This window comes from Lepisosteus platostomus, chromosome 5, assembly GCF_059453375.1.
Source record: "Lepisosteus platostomus isolate fLepPlt1 chromosome 5, fLepPlt1.hap1, whole genome shotgun sequence".
NCBI classification, from domain to species: Eukaryota; Metazoa; Chordata; class Actinopteri; order Semionotiformes; family Lepisosteidae; genus Lepisosteus; species Lepisosteus platostomus.
The window spans coordinates 15,584,301-15,600,526 of NC_142615.1; the positions used below are offsets into that span (position 1 = coordinate 15,584,301).

Consider the following 16,226-nt stretch of genomic DNA (forward strand, 5'->3'; position numbering starts at 1 on the left):
TTATTTTTTTTAATCGAAACGTGTGTTGTGTTTATGAAATTCGTGTATTTTAAACGTTTAATTAAGTAGTAAAAACCTTACAGCATAAACAGAGATTCTAAGCTGATCATGAGGAAGAAAAATCACCCATTTTTAAAAAGTGGTTATTAACTATCGAAACCTGTTTTTTAAGCTTTTAAAGTCGTGCAATGTCTAAGTAGGAACACAACATTATATCTTGTTTTTGATTTATTTTTTAAGAATTAAAATAATCATTTGACCAGCCTAATTTTAAAGACCTCTTTTTGTGAAACTTTTCACAGCCTGTACAAAAAACTATATACACAATACTGCTGACAGCAGGAAAATTCCTATTCTTTACTCAGCAGCTTATTAAAAACAGCCCCCATGGTGTTCAAACCGATTTTCTTTACACAGAAGACTGACACAGCTTCGCACTGTGAACCTGTTTTACTAAGAAAACATGTGTCCGTGGGGGAAGGTGGAGTGTCTTTTGCTGGAAGACTCGTCCTATCCTACTTTGAAAAAAACAGTGAGACCGGTTTGATTCGGCACAGCCAGCACTCCTGCAGAGAGAGATGTAAACCGCGCAGCACCAGGCGAATGCACAACGTTAATGTAGGGCTTTCGGGCTCATGTGGATTTACGCCCTACAACCTGTGGTACCACTGTCTACATACGGTACGAACATGTGATATTTAGCAATATAAAAAATGTCAATATACTGTAGTGTCCATAATATTTGCTATTTTAGTTTTTCAAAGAAATGTTTATTTGTCAAAAGAAAACTCACAGAGATTGCTGGATTGAAACATCCAACCTCATGCTTACATATCAGTCACTTAAGCTGTCACGCCGCCAAGGCAAATCATAAGACATGCACTGAAACAGCAATACACATATCAATATAGAACTATAGCTATACCGTTATTAATTTATTTAGATACACAAATCCATTTTATATTCCCTATTTATCCAATTCTAAAAGTATGCTTTTGTTTATCCGATAACGAGCGTATTAGCAAAGGTTAGAAATATCAATTTTTCACGAAGTATATAAATGTACAGTAATATGGTCAGAAGGAGCAAGTAAAAACATTTCAAAATAACCACATGTACTGTAAGACTTTGATGCTTAAAATGTTTAGGGAGAAATGGAATACTGGTGTGTATTTTTTCTTTAAAATACCAAGACCAGCCATATACAGTACAGTTTACATACAGTAATATGTTTATGTTCCTAAATTAATATCGTTTATGACCTTCAGATGCGTTATGTTCCTCTTCTTTTTATGCTCAGCTACTAAAATTTCCCTTTAGTGGTAAAATTCCATATAAATATTCAATACTAAGCAGATTATAATGTGCACAGTAAACAGATTAAATGATCAAATCTTTTCACTACTGACCAATGCACCACGAGTGCCCCTGTCGGTATTTTTGGACAGCCAATCACGTACCGTGGCATATGCCGAGGTGGCTTGTGGTTAGTTGCGTGCTGTACGGGTTTGTACTGTGAACCTTGAATGGCTGCTTCTGTATATACTGTATACTGTATCATATAAATATACCACGATCCTTGAGCAGAGAATTAAATTTCTGCTGCGTTTGTGGAAGACACAAGACAACTTAAAGTCAATTGCTGGTCCGCAGTCATACCAAGCAACAGTTTAAAGGTACAGCCTTGTGGAAACAAGTTTAAACACTGAGTTTAAACACTGAAGTGCACAAAACACGTCAGGCCAAAAACTAAGAGCACCATGGGAGCTCATTCTTTGTGTACTGAAATGTTCTTAAAAAAACAGAAGTAAACTGTAACAATTGATAAAACAACTTTAAAAGTATTGTTTTCAATTAAATTGAGCCGACAATTTAACTTACTGTGAAACATGAAGTATTCTTCTCTGATCTTCTTTATGCTCTTCATTGTTTCATTAAATATTTCTTTGTCTTTGTGATTCTGAAGACCTCTAGTGTATTTATCCTTTAGATTCGTAAATCTTTTCATGCAATTCTTTTTACAAAGTTCATTCAGCCATTGGTCTTTCAGTTTCTAAGTGGAATGGTAAAATTTGATGGAAATTCATGTTTTAATAAGCAAAGAAAAGGGATTATAAACAATAATAACAGGTTTCCTAAAGTGCTTTTCCTAAAGTTTCAATTAACAATATGTTTGCTGCTTCAATGAAGATATACACTTTGTTCTTTCCTTTTTCTGCACTAGACCATATCTACTAAGGCATACAAAACCATAATGTCACCTTTCCCTTTATTTTATTATCAAACTTGTGCATCTTTGTATTCTTTTTCTGTTAATGATAAATCAATTTGAAAAACTTTTGCGAAATGTGATACAACACACAGCATGGCATGATGAAAATTAATTTAGGAGGCGAATGTTACTTGGGAAATATTAGTGAATGTGTTGCAATGCATTGCTGTTCCTTAATGTGACACAGTTGATTTTAACCTCTGGTACTCTAATTCTCTATTACATCACTTCCTAAAGATCAGTAAATACATCTGTGGTTGTCTGTTTTTTTTTCCTGGACTACTGATGGCATGAATGAGTCTTGCTGTTAACCAGGCAATTTGTTTTACTCAAGCAGGGCAAACCTTCACCATTCTTGCATAAAAAAACCCATGTATTTTGGCTTTTTATACAGATTTTTAAGGAACTCGTTAACATTGGTCATCTGTGCTTTGAGCTCAGTATTTTGCTATCCCAAAGAACATATAACACACCTATCTGCTGACTAATTAATATTCATGTATGCAATGAAGTAGCTATTAATGTAAAACCTAGACACTTATACTTTCATTGCTCTTCAATAAACAGTGTAATTATTTTCACTAGATTAAAAAATTATTTAGGAAGATGGGAGATATTCAGGTTTTCAGAAAATATTAGCATTTCAGCCTTATTGATATTTATATGTAGCAAATGTGTATGCTTTTTATAAACAAAGTAAACAAGTTAGAACTATTTAACAATGAAATCAAGTACAGTATTCATTCTCTACTGATATTTTAATTTAGTATTTAGTATTTAATGACAAACTATTTTTTAGATTTACCTGTAACTCCTTCTTCTTTTCTTCCTTTTGATTCGTGCCGCTGGTATATTCCAGTTTTTTCATGAACTCCTCAATTACTTTGTCACATTTTTCATTGTAGTCTTTGCACAGTGCATCTTCATTGTGTGGAAGGTGAACTTCCATCTCTGTTACAATATTTTCCATGTTATCTTTTGCTAATAGAAATGTTTTGTTTATCCAGGCCTCATTCATTTCCAGAGCAGCTACTGTCAGACAGACATTGTCTTGTTTGTTCAGCATGTTGATGTAGGAGCGAGCCAGCTCCACAAAGGCTTCACAGAGGGGAAAAGAGTAATGTCAGGTGGTGATATGTTGAGATTAAGCAAATGAGAACAAACAAAATGTGTATATTTATACTGAAAAACCATAATAATACAACCAGTAATTACTGGAACTGACAGCACCTGTAATGCTTTTAATGCCTCAAACACTTAATAAAATAATGAAAAGTTCTTTGTAATATTTCCAGGATTTTAAAAATATTTAATAATATTACAGGGCAGTAAACATTAATATTTATCATGCTTTGTGTGAGATCCATATTTGCACTTTGAGGCATTAAGAGACACATCTGATTGACATTCCCAGACATAAAGTTGGGGCAACATGTCAAAGGAAATTAAAGACCAAGGGGCTGAGTTTCCTTTCTTCACTGAATGAGTCCAATACTGGAGAACCTTTGTGTCCTCCAGGTGCTGCTGTCAGTGGCCACATGGACTTTTTTGATATTACAGAAGCATTTCTTTCTCTCTGGGAAATCTTCTTCCACCTGGTGAAGGGGGTGAGATTACATTTTGACTTCTTCCCAGAAGATTGCTTATATCTCATTTCTTATATTCTCAGCAGTAAAATAAGTGCTGAGACGAGTTTTTACATTTGGTTAACTGATTTTTCAGAAATTAATAAAATTAGTTTTTAATGTAGTTTACATTAAAAACAAAGATGGATTTTCCCTCAGCTGCTCTAATTTGTGAGCATTCCTGAAGTAATTTCCTTAATTAAAAAATACATATTCTTTCATTAACACACTTTTCATATTATTACTATCAATATACAGTAATGAAACACATTAGTATTGCAACAATTGCAGTGATAACATTCAGAATTATTTGAAACATTAATGATGTAAAAATTCATTGGTTGTCCCTGTTTAAAAAAAAACACATTTCTGCACGAAAATGTAACAAAGCAAATATGTATTTTCAGGAAAAATATCACATCTTTCACCAGAAACTGAGGAATAAAAATGAAACTGCAATTAGAAATCTGCAATGTAATTATTCGTTCTTTGAATTCTGATGAGGACTGCATTTTAAATTCTAGTTTCTTCAAGGTATTATAAGAAGAAGAATCATACATACAATCACAAAACATTATTGCTACAAAATGTGACAATTTTTCCTTACTATTATTTATTTAATGTACACCAGCACTGACACAATGATCAGTTTATATCAGTGTATATACTGTAAACGTAAACGTTTTCTCCTCCTTGCTCATGAATTCATTCCTCCCCCTGTCTCCACCTCTGCACCAGCCCCTCAGCCACTCTTCTCTGAACTGGGCTTACAGTTTCCTCACCCTATAGCCTGGGAACATGGGTTCAGCCAAGTCTCTCTATGCATTGACATCTTAGTTTACTCATTTAATGATCACTCTTGAATACACTATATACTTCTGGGGAACCAAAACCATGTGTTTTATTTTATTACCTCCCAGTATAAAAGAGGTTAATTTGTCCCATAAATATGCTAAAACAAAGGATGAAAATGGAGACATTTTCAATGTGCCAATGTAACAGACCCCTCCCTCCACCCCAACATCCTTTGCAGCAGGTCCCTCATGCTCATCCTTCTTCAGTAAGGAGGCAACACTAATCTCCGACCAGCACTGTCAGTTCCTCAGCCAGGTGTACTGTCCAAAGTGTAAAGCCAAAGTGCTAAAAAAAGTGCTTTTTTACGTCAGCTCATTCCATTTTTAGAATTTGAACAAGAAAATCAAGAGATGTAATTGACAACAGTCGCATAACTGAATATCCACTGTCATTTAACAGAGCTGCTTGTGAAGGCTTTACCTCCTGGTGTGCAGACGAGACTTTTCACTGCCTTGGGAGCAGACTGTTTATCACGAACAGTGGTCACAAAGGTGTTGAGTGATGTTAGAAAGTCATGGTCTAAATCTTCATCTTTTATTTCCGGGAGTTTTCTGAAGAAGAATCAAGTACATATGTTAAAAACACTTAAGTAAGCATGCTCTTATTACCAAACTTACATATAATAAAGAAATGTAAATAGAAATTATAGTTTACTTAAATTTATAAATTATAGTTTACTACTTAAAATGTGGATCCATCAGGTAAGATAGAATAGGATTTTAGGAACAGTAGAATGTTATAATTATTATAATAATTAGAGTGATAATTAATATCATATTATGATGTCAGGCAAATCAAAATAATAGGGGTACAGGGGTAAGACTAAGTGACAGAAAACAAAACTGTTTAGCAGAGGTGAAAAGCAAATAAGGAAGAAAAGATGATCTATGAATAGATTGTGTCTCACTTGTTTTTTCCTCACCAAAACAAATCCTAATACATTAGCAAGGATGTGAGGGGACAACAAAAACAGAAGGTTTGAGTTTGAGAGGAAATTACAGACAGAAGTAAGCAGAGTCTGTTGAGTACAGATGATATTTGACCCTTCCTTTCAAATACTGTACACACACTGGAAAGGAGAAATTATATAAAGCACAGCAAACTTTCAAAAACAAGAACAAAATGTTTAAGTATTTGGCAATTCCTGAATAGTTTATTATATTATTATATATAAATAAAAAGTATACTTACTTGAGCGCTTTCCCAAGAGCTGGTTGTGGCAGAATATGAATTTCTGTTTTGTCAAAGACTTCCTTATATTTTGTCTTTGTTTCTTTATCCAAGGCATTCAGAAACTTGTCCTTAAACTTATCATGATCAAATTCTTCAAACTGGAAATCTCTTATCAGTATATAGAACAAGTTCGGAAGGTAATCTTTAAGTGACTTATTTTTCTCCTCACTGACGAAAGACATCTGATGTACAACTTGTAAGAGGCAGCTGTACTGGGTTTCAGGAAAAAAAAAATCTATGACGTCACATTGATAATGGCCTTTAATTAAAAAATAGAGTTTAACATTGCTGATATTTTTAAATCACTGAACAGTCCTTCGGATCAGACGTAAAACCGAGGTCCTGACTCTCTGTGGTCATTAAAAATCCCAGGGCGTTTCTCAAAAAGAGTAGGGGTGTAACCCCGGTGTCCTGGCCAAATTTCCCCATTGGCCTTTACCAATCATGACCTCCTAATAATCCCCATCTATGAACTGGCTACATTACTCTGCTCTCCTCCCCACTGATAGCTGATGTGTGGTGAGCGGTCTGGCGCACTATGGCTGCCGTCGCATCATCCAGGTGGATGCTGCACATTGGTGGTGGTGGAGGGGAGTCCCCATTACCTGTAAAGCGCTTTGAGTGGAGTGTCCAGAAAAGCGCTATATAAGTGTAAGCAATTATTATTATTATTATTATTTGAAAAATTCTTAACACTGCATCACTTACAATAAGCACTTGTCCATTTCAGAGTCCCAGGAGAGATGGATCCTACCCAGGAATCAATGTGCAAAAGGCAGGATACACCCTGGACAGGACATCAATCCATCACAGGGCATACACTCACACCAGGGCCAACTCTACCAAACCACTTGGTTAAGCACCTGGAGGAAACCCATGCAAAGAGTATGCAGAGAGCACCCCAGGAATTACACCAAGGGCCCCAGTGCTGCAAGGCTGCAATGATAATCACAGTGCCAATGCACCACCTGGTTTAAACATGGATAATAATATTTTCTTATTTATAATCTCTTTGTTAGTCAGAAACAATAATTTTGATATGTGTTTTAAATTCCAATATAAGTCTTCATTGTCCTTTTTTTCCTGTAATGTCCTGTTGAAATGCTCCAGAAATCTGATTTTGGCTTTTATTTTGGCTTTTATTGGACTTTTGCAGTTCTAGATAATTAGATTGTTTCAGTTTCAGTTTCATATGATTAGAATATGATTAGAAGCTGTCATAAGATTATAAAAAATATTTTACAGCAGACTTCATTAACACTCTGACTGCACATATGTACTTGTGGTTCAGTACTGAAAGGGGTGAAGTGAAGTGACCCAGCAATGATATTAACTAATTCTCCAATTAGACAACTCCACACAGCTGGTACAGTAACAGTACTGGGCATCATGGGTGACACAAATCAGCATAAACAAAGATCACCACAGCTCACCCCAGAATTCACTTTAAACTGAAAACTAAATCTGCTCATGAAATTGGAGGATTATGTAAAGCTCAAGATTTCTTTTTTAGTAATTTATATTGTTGTATAGTTTAAAATGTTTTCTTCCCAAGGATACAGAATTTCTTCAATAGCGCTTCTGTCGATACATCCTTTGATGTTGAAGATTATACTGCTGGACAGCAGTGTTGTCAGTAAAAATATAGTCTTATCAGTTATGAGCCTATTTTCACAGTCGTCCAATCCCTCAGTATCCAGAAGCAGGAGACAGGCATTTGTGTGGAAAGGGTGTGGTCTGGACCACATCCAAATGCCTTTGGTACATCCTTCCACTCCATGTCCAACTTTGAATCCTTGGTCTTCATTAAAGAACCGAGACAGCAAGTAAGACTTTCCAGTCCTGTGCTTACCCACAATGCCAATCACCTCTGCAACACCTGTCATTCCTGACAGAACTTCAGCTGCCCTCTCATTGAGTACAACTTTATCATTCTGGATCTCAATGAATATCTGTGGAGTTGCCATCATGCCTATTCTGCTCCTGGTAAAATAAGAGAAAACTAACTTAAGAATACATTAACTCATTTTTCACTATTTTATACTATGTGAATTTTGTAAAAATTCTATAGGTTCTGATTCTTATTAATTCATTCAGGATACCTGTGCCACAACAAATTGACTGTAAAAACATGTATACGTACTATAGCTGTCAACAGTTAATGTATATTGATTAGTTTTACACATTATCACAATTCCTTGAACCAGCAATACAAATTGATTCTGAAATTTGCATTATAAGTCAAAGTCATAACTTGGAAGTGATTATATAATGGAACAGTGTTATAAGTTGGTGACTAACTCCTGATTCAACAGCAGCTAGGCAACATTCATTATTTTGTGATCACAAATAACTTAAGGGAGTAGACAGAGGTCTGATTTATGCAAGATTATTTGAAACCATGAAGTCAGCTCTGACTGGATGGCATAAAAATGTGACCTGTGGGAAAACTGGTTTGCCTATGGTTATACTCGATTAGAGCAATACAAATATGAAAAATGCCATTTGGCTAATTTTCCCATTTGGTAGTTAGTTAATTGATCTGGGGACTCATTCAGCTGTTTCTTGAAAAATAAAGACAGGTGTCACATAGAAAACAAAATAAATTCACCTCCCGAATCACAACCCAAATCTCTAATCACCACCAGAGGGCCCCACACGAGAAAACCAATATCACTCTTCCCTAACAGCCAAGTGAATATCTCTCTAATCATCATCACCTTTAATTAGGAGCATTATATTAAAGGCTCAAGTGGCTACTCTAGCATTCATGCCAGGACCATGAGCCTTCAGCTCAGATAATCCTCTCTTCTCTACTTCAGAGAAATAAAATCCTTAACTGAGTTTTAACATTCGCCCTAAAAACCTTCCGAAAAGCTAAATATGGAGCGACTACAAGCTGACTTTCTACTTCTGTCTGGGATATTGAGCCTGAAACCGGTGAAAGGTGTCGCTAAAACCCACACAATGTCACACAGGCTGTTAAATTTAACCATATTACTGTCTAGCTTGTTCCACACTTTGCTAACAAGTCTGCATGCCTGCATCTCTGAATAATGGGGAATTTATTATTCTTTGAGTTTCTACAAAGGCTAGAAGGACTGTGAACCTCTCTCAAGGAGAGATAAGAATTGTACTGAAACAGACATAAAACCATTTAGCCAAGAACAAAACAGGGCTAGTGATTCTCAAGTCAAGAGAGGTGATTTCCCAACACCTGACACAAGGCCATAATTTAAGGGCCACTACTTAGTAAGAAATGCAAGAAGGACTTTTTTTAAGATTCATTTTAAAGGAACTGACCAAACATACCTTAAAATCATCCATAAATAGATATTTTATTTATCACATTTAAAAGAAACAGAACCAACTGCATTAAACTAAGAGAAACAATGGATATCTGAGCAAATGCCTGTAACTACTGTATCACTTGTATGGTCTTAAATTAAAGAGCAATTCATAATTAAACAGTTGGAACAGTTGGAATCCTGGTTACAACAAGCATTACTGTAAGGATTTTTCAGATTTTTCTGATCCATCAACATCGATTGAGGGTCCAGGTTTGAGTCTAGTGAATACATGAGGATACAATCCTCTCCAATTGCTTGTAAAGCAAGTCAGAATTTTGACCTATTAAAATTGCATCCTTCATTCTGTATTGATAAAAGACTATATTAAGTACTGGATGTGTTGCCACATGTTTCATTCCCTTACGAAAGCTTAAACCTACATTATTAAATTAAAATACAATATAATTCATCATTATCATTTCAGAAATAAACAGGCTGTACTTGTTTGGTATCAAATGAATGGGCAAAGCATGAGTAGGTCAGAAATCTAATAATCTAATATTAACTTTGTAAATTTTACTCAGAAGAAGTTTTGAGTTTTCTCAATTATTGGATATTTTATCCTGTCTTTCCTGTTAGAAGCAATAAAAATTTCTGAAGGCAAGATATGCAAATCACAGGTTTGAACTGGCCAATCAGAACCCTGGAAGAAAAGACTCTGGTATGTCTTTGTCTGAGGCTAATCAATAGAGCAAGCCAAGAGCCACACTTTGGAAGTCTGGAAGTTTTAGAAGACCTTAGGTCCTACTAGTGGATGTCAAGTCTAAAGGAATTCAGCAGACAAGGGAGAAGAAGTAACAAAGAGCTCAGCTAGACAAGAGGAGTAAAGTCTGATCCACTGCTCCACCCTCTCCAGCCAGCAGCCCATCTACATGAGCTCCACAGCAACTCTGGATCAGCTTCTGAGCAGAGTCACAGCAGTCTTCTACTTAACAAATCCGCACCAGATGATGCCTACTTCCCCGCTATCCAAGACATAAGCAATACGGACGCAAAGCTTTTTTAGTTTGCACTGTTCCTTAATATATATATGTATTTATTAACTTTGTGTTTGGTTTATCTTGATAAAGACTTAATGTAACATGATGCCTTCTGCCTCAAATTAGAATTTGACTTTGTTAACACTACTCTATAACTTAGCAACTTGCACTTTTCAAATTCTCTATTTCCAACCATTTCCACTTTCCTTTCCAAAGGCCTTTGTTGTATTAATTGTATTTCTAATAAACTCATCTGTTTTAATAAACTGAAGGAATCTGGATTTGAATTCACACAGATCAACCTCACCTTTATCTTGAATTAGGAATATTCAGCACAGTGGTAATTATCACATTAAACTGGCTGTGTTTTCAGAGGATATGGTCATCTAAGGGTTGGTGTGGTGATAAACACCAGATCACAAGACCTGTTTTATCCTTCTATTGGTGTTTCAGTAACCTCGGACACATGGTTTTGGTCGTGTGCTGGAAAGTGCTTACAGCAGTGCCTAACCTTTAGTCACATGTGCTGTACATGATTTACTGAAGATTCAGGCAACCCTCCAAAACCATCTGATGCACAGCTTCCTGTTCTCAGCTTTACATATACTTCCATGTAGTCCTCACTTGTGTCTTCTAATTTGTATTTAATTGTGATGAATTTGTCAGTACCTTTGAGGATATTGAATACTTTATCAAATCCCCTTGATCTTCTCTGTTCGAGACATAAAGGCTTTGGTCCTTCAGTCTGTCAGTGTAGGACATTCTCCTGAGTCCCAAACTGTATCTGGTAGTTATCAGACTTAATTCTAACAGGAATATATATATATATATTGTTGTTGTTGTTGTTGTTGTTTTAGTGTGGTGAGCAAAAGTGTACACAGTATACCAAATGAGGCCTTACTATTACTATATTATGTGATTTTAACCTTTTAGTACTCCTGTTTGTCATATGTCCAGAGGCCATTTCCAGATGGAATAATGTCCCCTGAAACATTCTGTATTAATTTTGTAAGTACAGACAGTTGAGGCCTGGTTGACAGCTTAAATTGAAACTAATATAACATTCCCTGATTTGCATTCTGCTCTAATAGATGTATAATCTAACATTTTGTTTTGCCTTTCTTTCTTAATGTTTTTATTATTTCCAGGAATTGTCTAGAAGATATGTGCTCATATTATCCAATGTGTATACATTGCGTGTTCATGACTCGCTTGTGAGCATGTTTCCACACCTGTCTTTTCCTGATAATAACAGCAGAGCTGACCCATGTAAAACTATCCTCACTGTGAGGAAAAGGACTGCTTACCTTCCTCTTCTCAAGAAAATATGTTACACAGGCTCCACTGTGACTCTGCCATGTAGGAATGTTAATTAATTTGGGTAGTATGGTGTCATATGAACAGTGACTCACACACCTGGGAACTGACAGGCAGCTGTAGCACCAGACAGTTGCACAGAGAAATTCAATATAAAAATTGCACTCTCCATTCAACAAGATATATTAACATGTCCAACAACTGCATAGCTGCTTGTTTTAATTTTCATAGTAAGGGACACACTGTCACAACTACAGGAAGGGCTCTGTTTCAGTCTCACTACATTTGTTTCCACTGTGCATTTAAAACAGCCTTAAACTTTGAATAATACAATTTTATCTGTCAACATTGTAGTATGTACTGCATATTTCCAAACTTCAGTATCTCAGATTTACTGGTTTAACCGTAATTAACAATAAAACAGGATGGTTTTGAGACTTTATCTACTTACATGGGATCTCACTTGTTTAATGTTTTGATAATTTAATATCCTTATTTTTAACTTAATCTCAGCAAAATGTGTTTCCAGTGCTTTGGGTTTTACAAAAGAAACACAAATCTGGAAATAATTTCTCCTGGTGGCATAACTCAAGGGACCAATTGTATCGACCCCAAAGCAGCGAGCCAACTGGAGTTCAGCCTGTGCAAAACTAGTGAGCAAACTTAAGATCAAATGCAATGAACATGGCTGAAATTTGTCCACAGCTCCATTCTGAACCTGTCCTGAATTACAATGAACCCAAAGTAACAACTGCTGCCCTCTACATATTATTGTAGTAGTAGATTAATTTAAACCACCTCTTCACAGGTTTTAAGCAACTCAGTAGCGGACTAAGCACGGGATCCCATTAGAACTTTCCTGAACATAGTGGAAATGATACCTTCACTAAATGATGAACTTAGCATCTTTAGCTTGACATTTATTGTAAAATTTACCTACAATACTTGAGGGGCTTTCCAGACACAACAATTATTTATCAATACAAGTATTTATTAATAAAAGTGTAATCTGTTAATAATGAAGTTTAATATCTATCTTTATCAGTAGCTGTACTACAGATAATGCATGTTTAACCTAACACTAACCCTTTTGTATGTGATAGTTAATTTTTCAGATAACCAGGGGAGGGAAGAGAACTGAAATCAAGGAAATACAAATTGAAATGGAGTGTAATTCTTACATGTGTTCTGTTACATCTGGGAGTTAATTGAATAGATTTGTTGTATTTTTCTTTGGGATTTGACTCTTCACTTGTGTTTCTCAGGGAAAGCAGGGATATTGGGGATGCAAAGAATAAGTTGTACTGTATAGGCAAAGGTATGGGTAAGTTAAAGAAAAAAAAAACATATTATTAAAAGTGATAATCTAAGACAATTCTTTGGAACAGTGTCCTTTCTCATATCTGTGGCTGTGGTCCAACAATAATGGTGTTGAAATGTGCGGAAAGATTTGGAGACGAACAGGAGGCCCATCCAGTCGGTAACAAGGTTGAGCAAGACCGCACATGCCTCAGTGACGGTGCTGTTAATGGAATAGTACACAGACCACATGAAAGGCAAGGAAAAGGTGGTTTTAAAATTTCAAGATCAGAGGAACAGCAATTAACTGAAAAGATCTGTTACAGAGCTCTAAGTTTTCCTTTTTAGAGCTGTAAATGTAACTTGTTTTTGTAGATCAAATCCACATATTGATGTTAATTCTATTTAAAAAATAAAATGACTAACGCTGTTGGACATTAGATGATGCTTTGTGTAACATTTGTTTTCACTCAGCTGTAAGGAAAATGCACTACGCGCCATTATTTTAATTAAAAACTCTTAATGTAGATGAGTTGTACAACAAACATTACAACAAATGCAGCCCCTGAAGTTGCATAACACTTACGTTAAAATTATTGCAGACACAAAAGTAGCTTATGCCTATTATAACACCGAAATAGCAATGTGTTTTCTTTATTTGTCTGAAGGATCTCTGTATGAATCAGTATAATTTATCAATGGAAATAAAAACTGCTATAATACATGTTCAAGCTTAACACGCACCTGCTATTATCGTTTGTTCGTTTGTGATTAAATGCAATTGAGTATCTCATAAGCAGTTACCTTCTCTGGTTTATTTCAATATAAATGCCGTTCTTAAATTCAAATTAACATTAAATTGCCAAGAACATTCAGTTATATATTAACACAAGACAGATAAATGAATAATTATGGCTGACATATTAACGCACTGAACAGACTAATTGAAAAGCTCTGATTCAGAGCACCGGCAGTTCTTGCTAATTTGAACAACAACGATGCTGAACCCTCAGCACCGTACGAAACACAAGTTCATTTGGTCCCCAGCTTTTTTTGGTCCCCAGCAGTTTTCGTTGCATCTGAACTCAGAGCTGGAGATGATCTCCTGATAGTACCTCATTAAGTACTCCGGAGCTTAAGCAGAACGTGCTAAATCTGAAAGTTCGTTGAAATTGAATGATCTTGACACAGTGGCCTGTCTTGTAATCATGAGCCGAAAAGGTCGAAAGACGCATCCTCACAATAAACACCTTTGCATTTCTGGGCACTTGTGCCATCGTTACTAATCTATTCTATCTGCGCTTCCAAACTATTCAATGTTGAGATTTTGACAGCTACATTTATGTATATGAAATACTATGAAGGCAAACATAGGATTACTGGGACTATTAGAAGCAGAACTAGAAGAAAGCAAAAACATTATAGGAGTCCCATTTATTAAGGTGTATTTGCCTAGATTTTAGTTCACTTCACTCCATAGAATATTAATCTACGTCACAGTATGTCTCCCAGAAATCTATCACAAATGATCAAAATGATGACACTTGCTTCAAGACTGGAATACAATTTCAGTTTTATATTTCAATACAGTATATTAACAGTCACTAATGTTTAAATTAAGTTCATATTAACGATATTATTTCAGTAATGCGTTTCTCCATCATTCAGAACTTTCCCTTGCGATCTGCTTAGCACTGTACTAACTTGGTTAGTGTAGTAACCTCTAGACGGCAGCAGCTGTTTGTGTTTGTTGCAACAGAGGATATATTTTAGTGCAGAGATAGCGACTAATTTCAGCAGCCAAGTCATCTGCAATTGGTATTAGGAGTGATTTCCTTCGCTTACCTTTGTGCTGGAATCGGTCAGTACGATTCAATTTCTGTGCGGTTCCCCTCTGGTCCTGACCACAGCTCAGTTCTACAACGATGATCTGGTGTGCACAATAAATCAGCTATATTATATGTTGCTTTTAACCACAAAAAAATGCATTTGTGTTAGTCAGTTAGGTTAAATATTTTTATATCTGTAGCTTCTCCGATAAGAGGAGAAATCAGAAATGATAAAATGTCTAATTTAAAGCAAACAGATACCCATTTCTCTAACGTAAATGTGGGAGGAGACACTTCTATGGATTCTGTATTGTTTCAAAGTATTTGAAAATGAAATTAGAACATTTCTTGAATCTGTTTAACTGGAAAAAAAGATTGACTGGAAAAAAAGATTTTCAGTCCTAATCAGATTTTAATTTCCTCGAGGGCCACATTTTCTTCGGAAGAAAGGCCAGATGGCCAGACACAGGGAGGGTAGGTATTTTATGATGGAGGAATACGTAATAAACAACACAATTTACACTTATAATAAATTAAATGAAACCCCTTATATTGTAATATTCAAATGAACAAATAAATCTAGAAGAAATATTCACATACATGTGTGCAAATTTAATGCGATATTTGGAATTGCTTCAGTGACAGAATGTCTGTTTCATCTTTGTAAATGTTTGTTCACACAAAATGTGGAGGCAGAAGACAGAAAACTTTAGAAAAGTTGCTCGTGGAATGTTCTTAAAACACCTTTCAGGCAGTGATTTATGTTTAACAAATCATTTTCCTTAAACAGATCCCTATTCAAGTCATTCGCAGCAAAGTCAATTACTTCGAGCGGCAATTCAGGCTGAAGATCTTCAACTTCACTTGCAAAAGGGTTCTTGAACAATCTTATGTTCTGTGAGATACTGTTAAAATCTTGAAAACGGTCCTGAAATTTCTGCTTCAAATGTGAAATCACATTTAAAGTGAACGGGATCGGAAAAGGTTCGGCACATTCATTTCTGTACTTTTCACAAGTTGCGAACTGAACAAAATTGTTTGCTGCCACTTGTTTGTCCAAAAAGAATTATTGTCTGAAGAATTTTTGTCTGAAGGATTTTACGAGTGAAAACAAATCTGAAATTATAGAATTTGAAACAAATCTGAAATTATAGAATAGGTCGTGTCCTTTGAGTCATGAAAATATCGAATTCTGTGCGTAATTCACTAAATCTCTAGCACTTGGGTTTGCTGATCCAGCGAACCCCTCAGTGGTACGGAACGTCCGGATATTCACTTTCGATTTCAGATAGGAAGTTTTTAAACTGACGATGATTAAGGGAGGACTATCGTATAAAATTCACTGTCACTATCCATTACTTCAGATAATTGTAATTTTTTATCGCACAAAGCCTGCTGATGAAAGATTATGAATACAGTGCAAAATAATCGTTTTTTCCCGGGTCTTCTGTGCGACGAGCAGTTGT

At 35.6% G+C, this 16,226-nt stretch overlaps 1 protein-coding gene across 3 annotated transcripts in view; it reads right to left on the bottom strand.

Moving 5' to 3' along the window:
- The window catches only part of LOC148664053 (guanylate-binding protein 5-like), a 32,329-nt gene that overhangs the window by 14,994 nt on the left and 1,109 nt on the right, over window positions 1-16,226 (bottom strand). For all 3 annotated transcript variants that reach the window (XM_088631439.1, XM_088631441.1, XM_088631440.1), the window contains exons 2-7: window positions 14,777-14,861; window positions 7,546-7,968; window positions 5,944-6,192; window positions 5,173-5,303; window positions 3,078-3,370; window positions 1,882-2,053 (exon numbers count right to left, since the gene is read on the bottom strand). In XM_088631439.1, coding sequence (XP_088487565.1) covers window positions 1,882-2,053; window positions 3,078-3,370; window positions 5,173-5,303; window positions 5,944-6,192; window positions 7,546-7,955 — 1,255 coding nt within the window. In that variant the 5' untranslated portion in view covers window positions 7,956-7,968; window positions 14,777-14,861. The remainder of the gene's footprint in view (window positions 1-1,881; window positions 2,054-3,077; window positions 3,371-5,172; window positions 5,304-5,943; window positions 6,193-7,545; window positions 7,969-14,776; window positions 14,862-16,226) is intronic.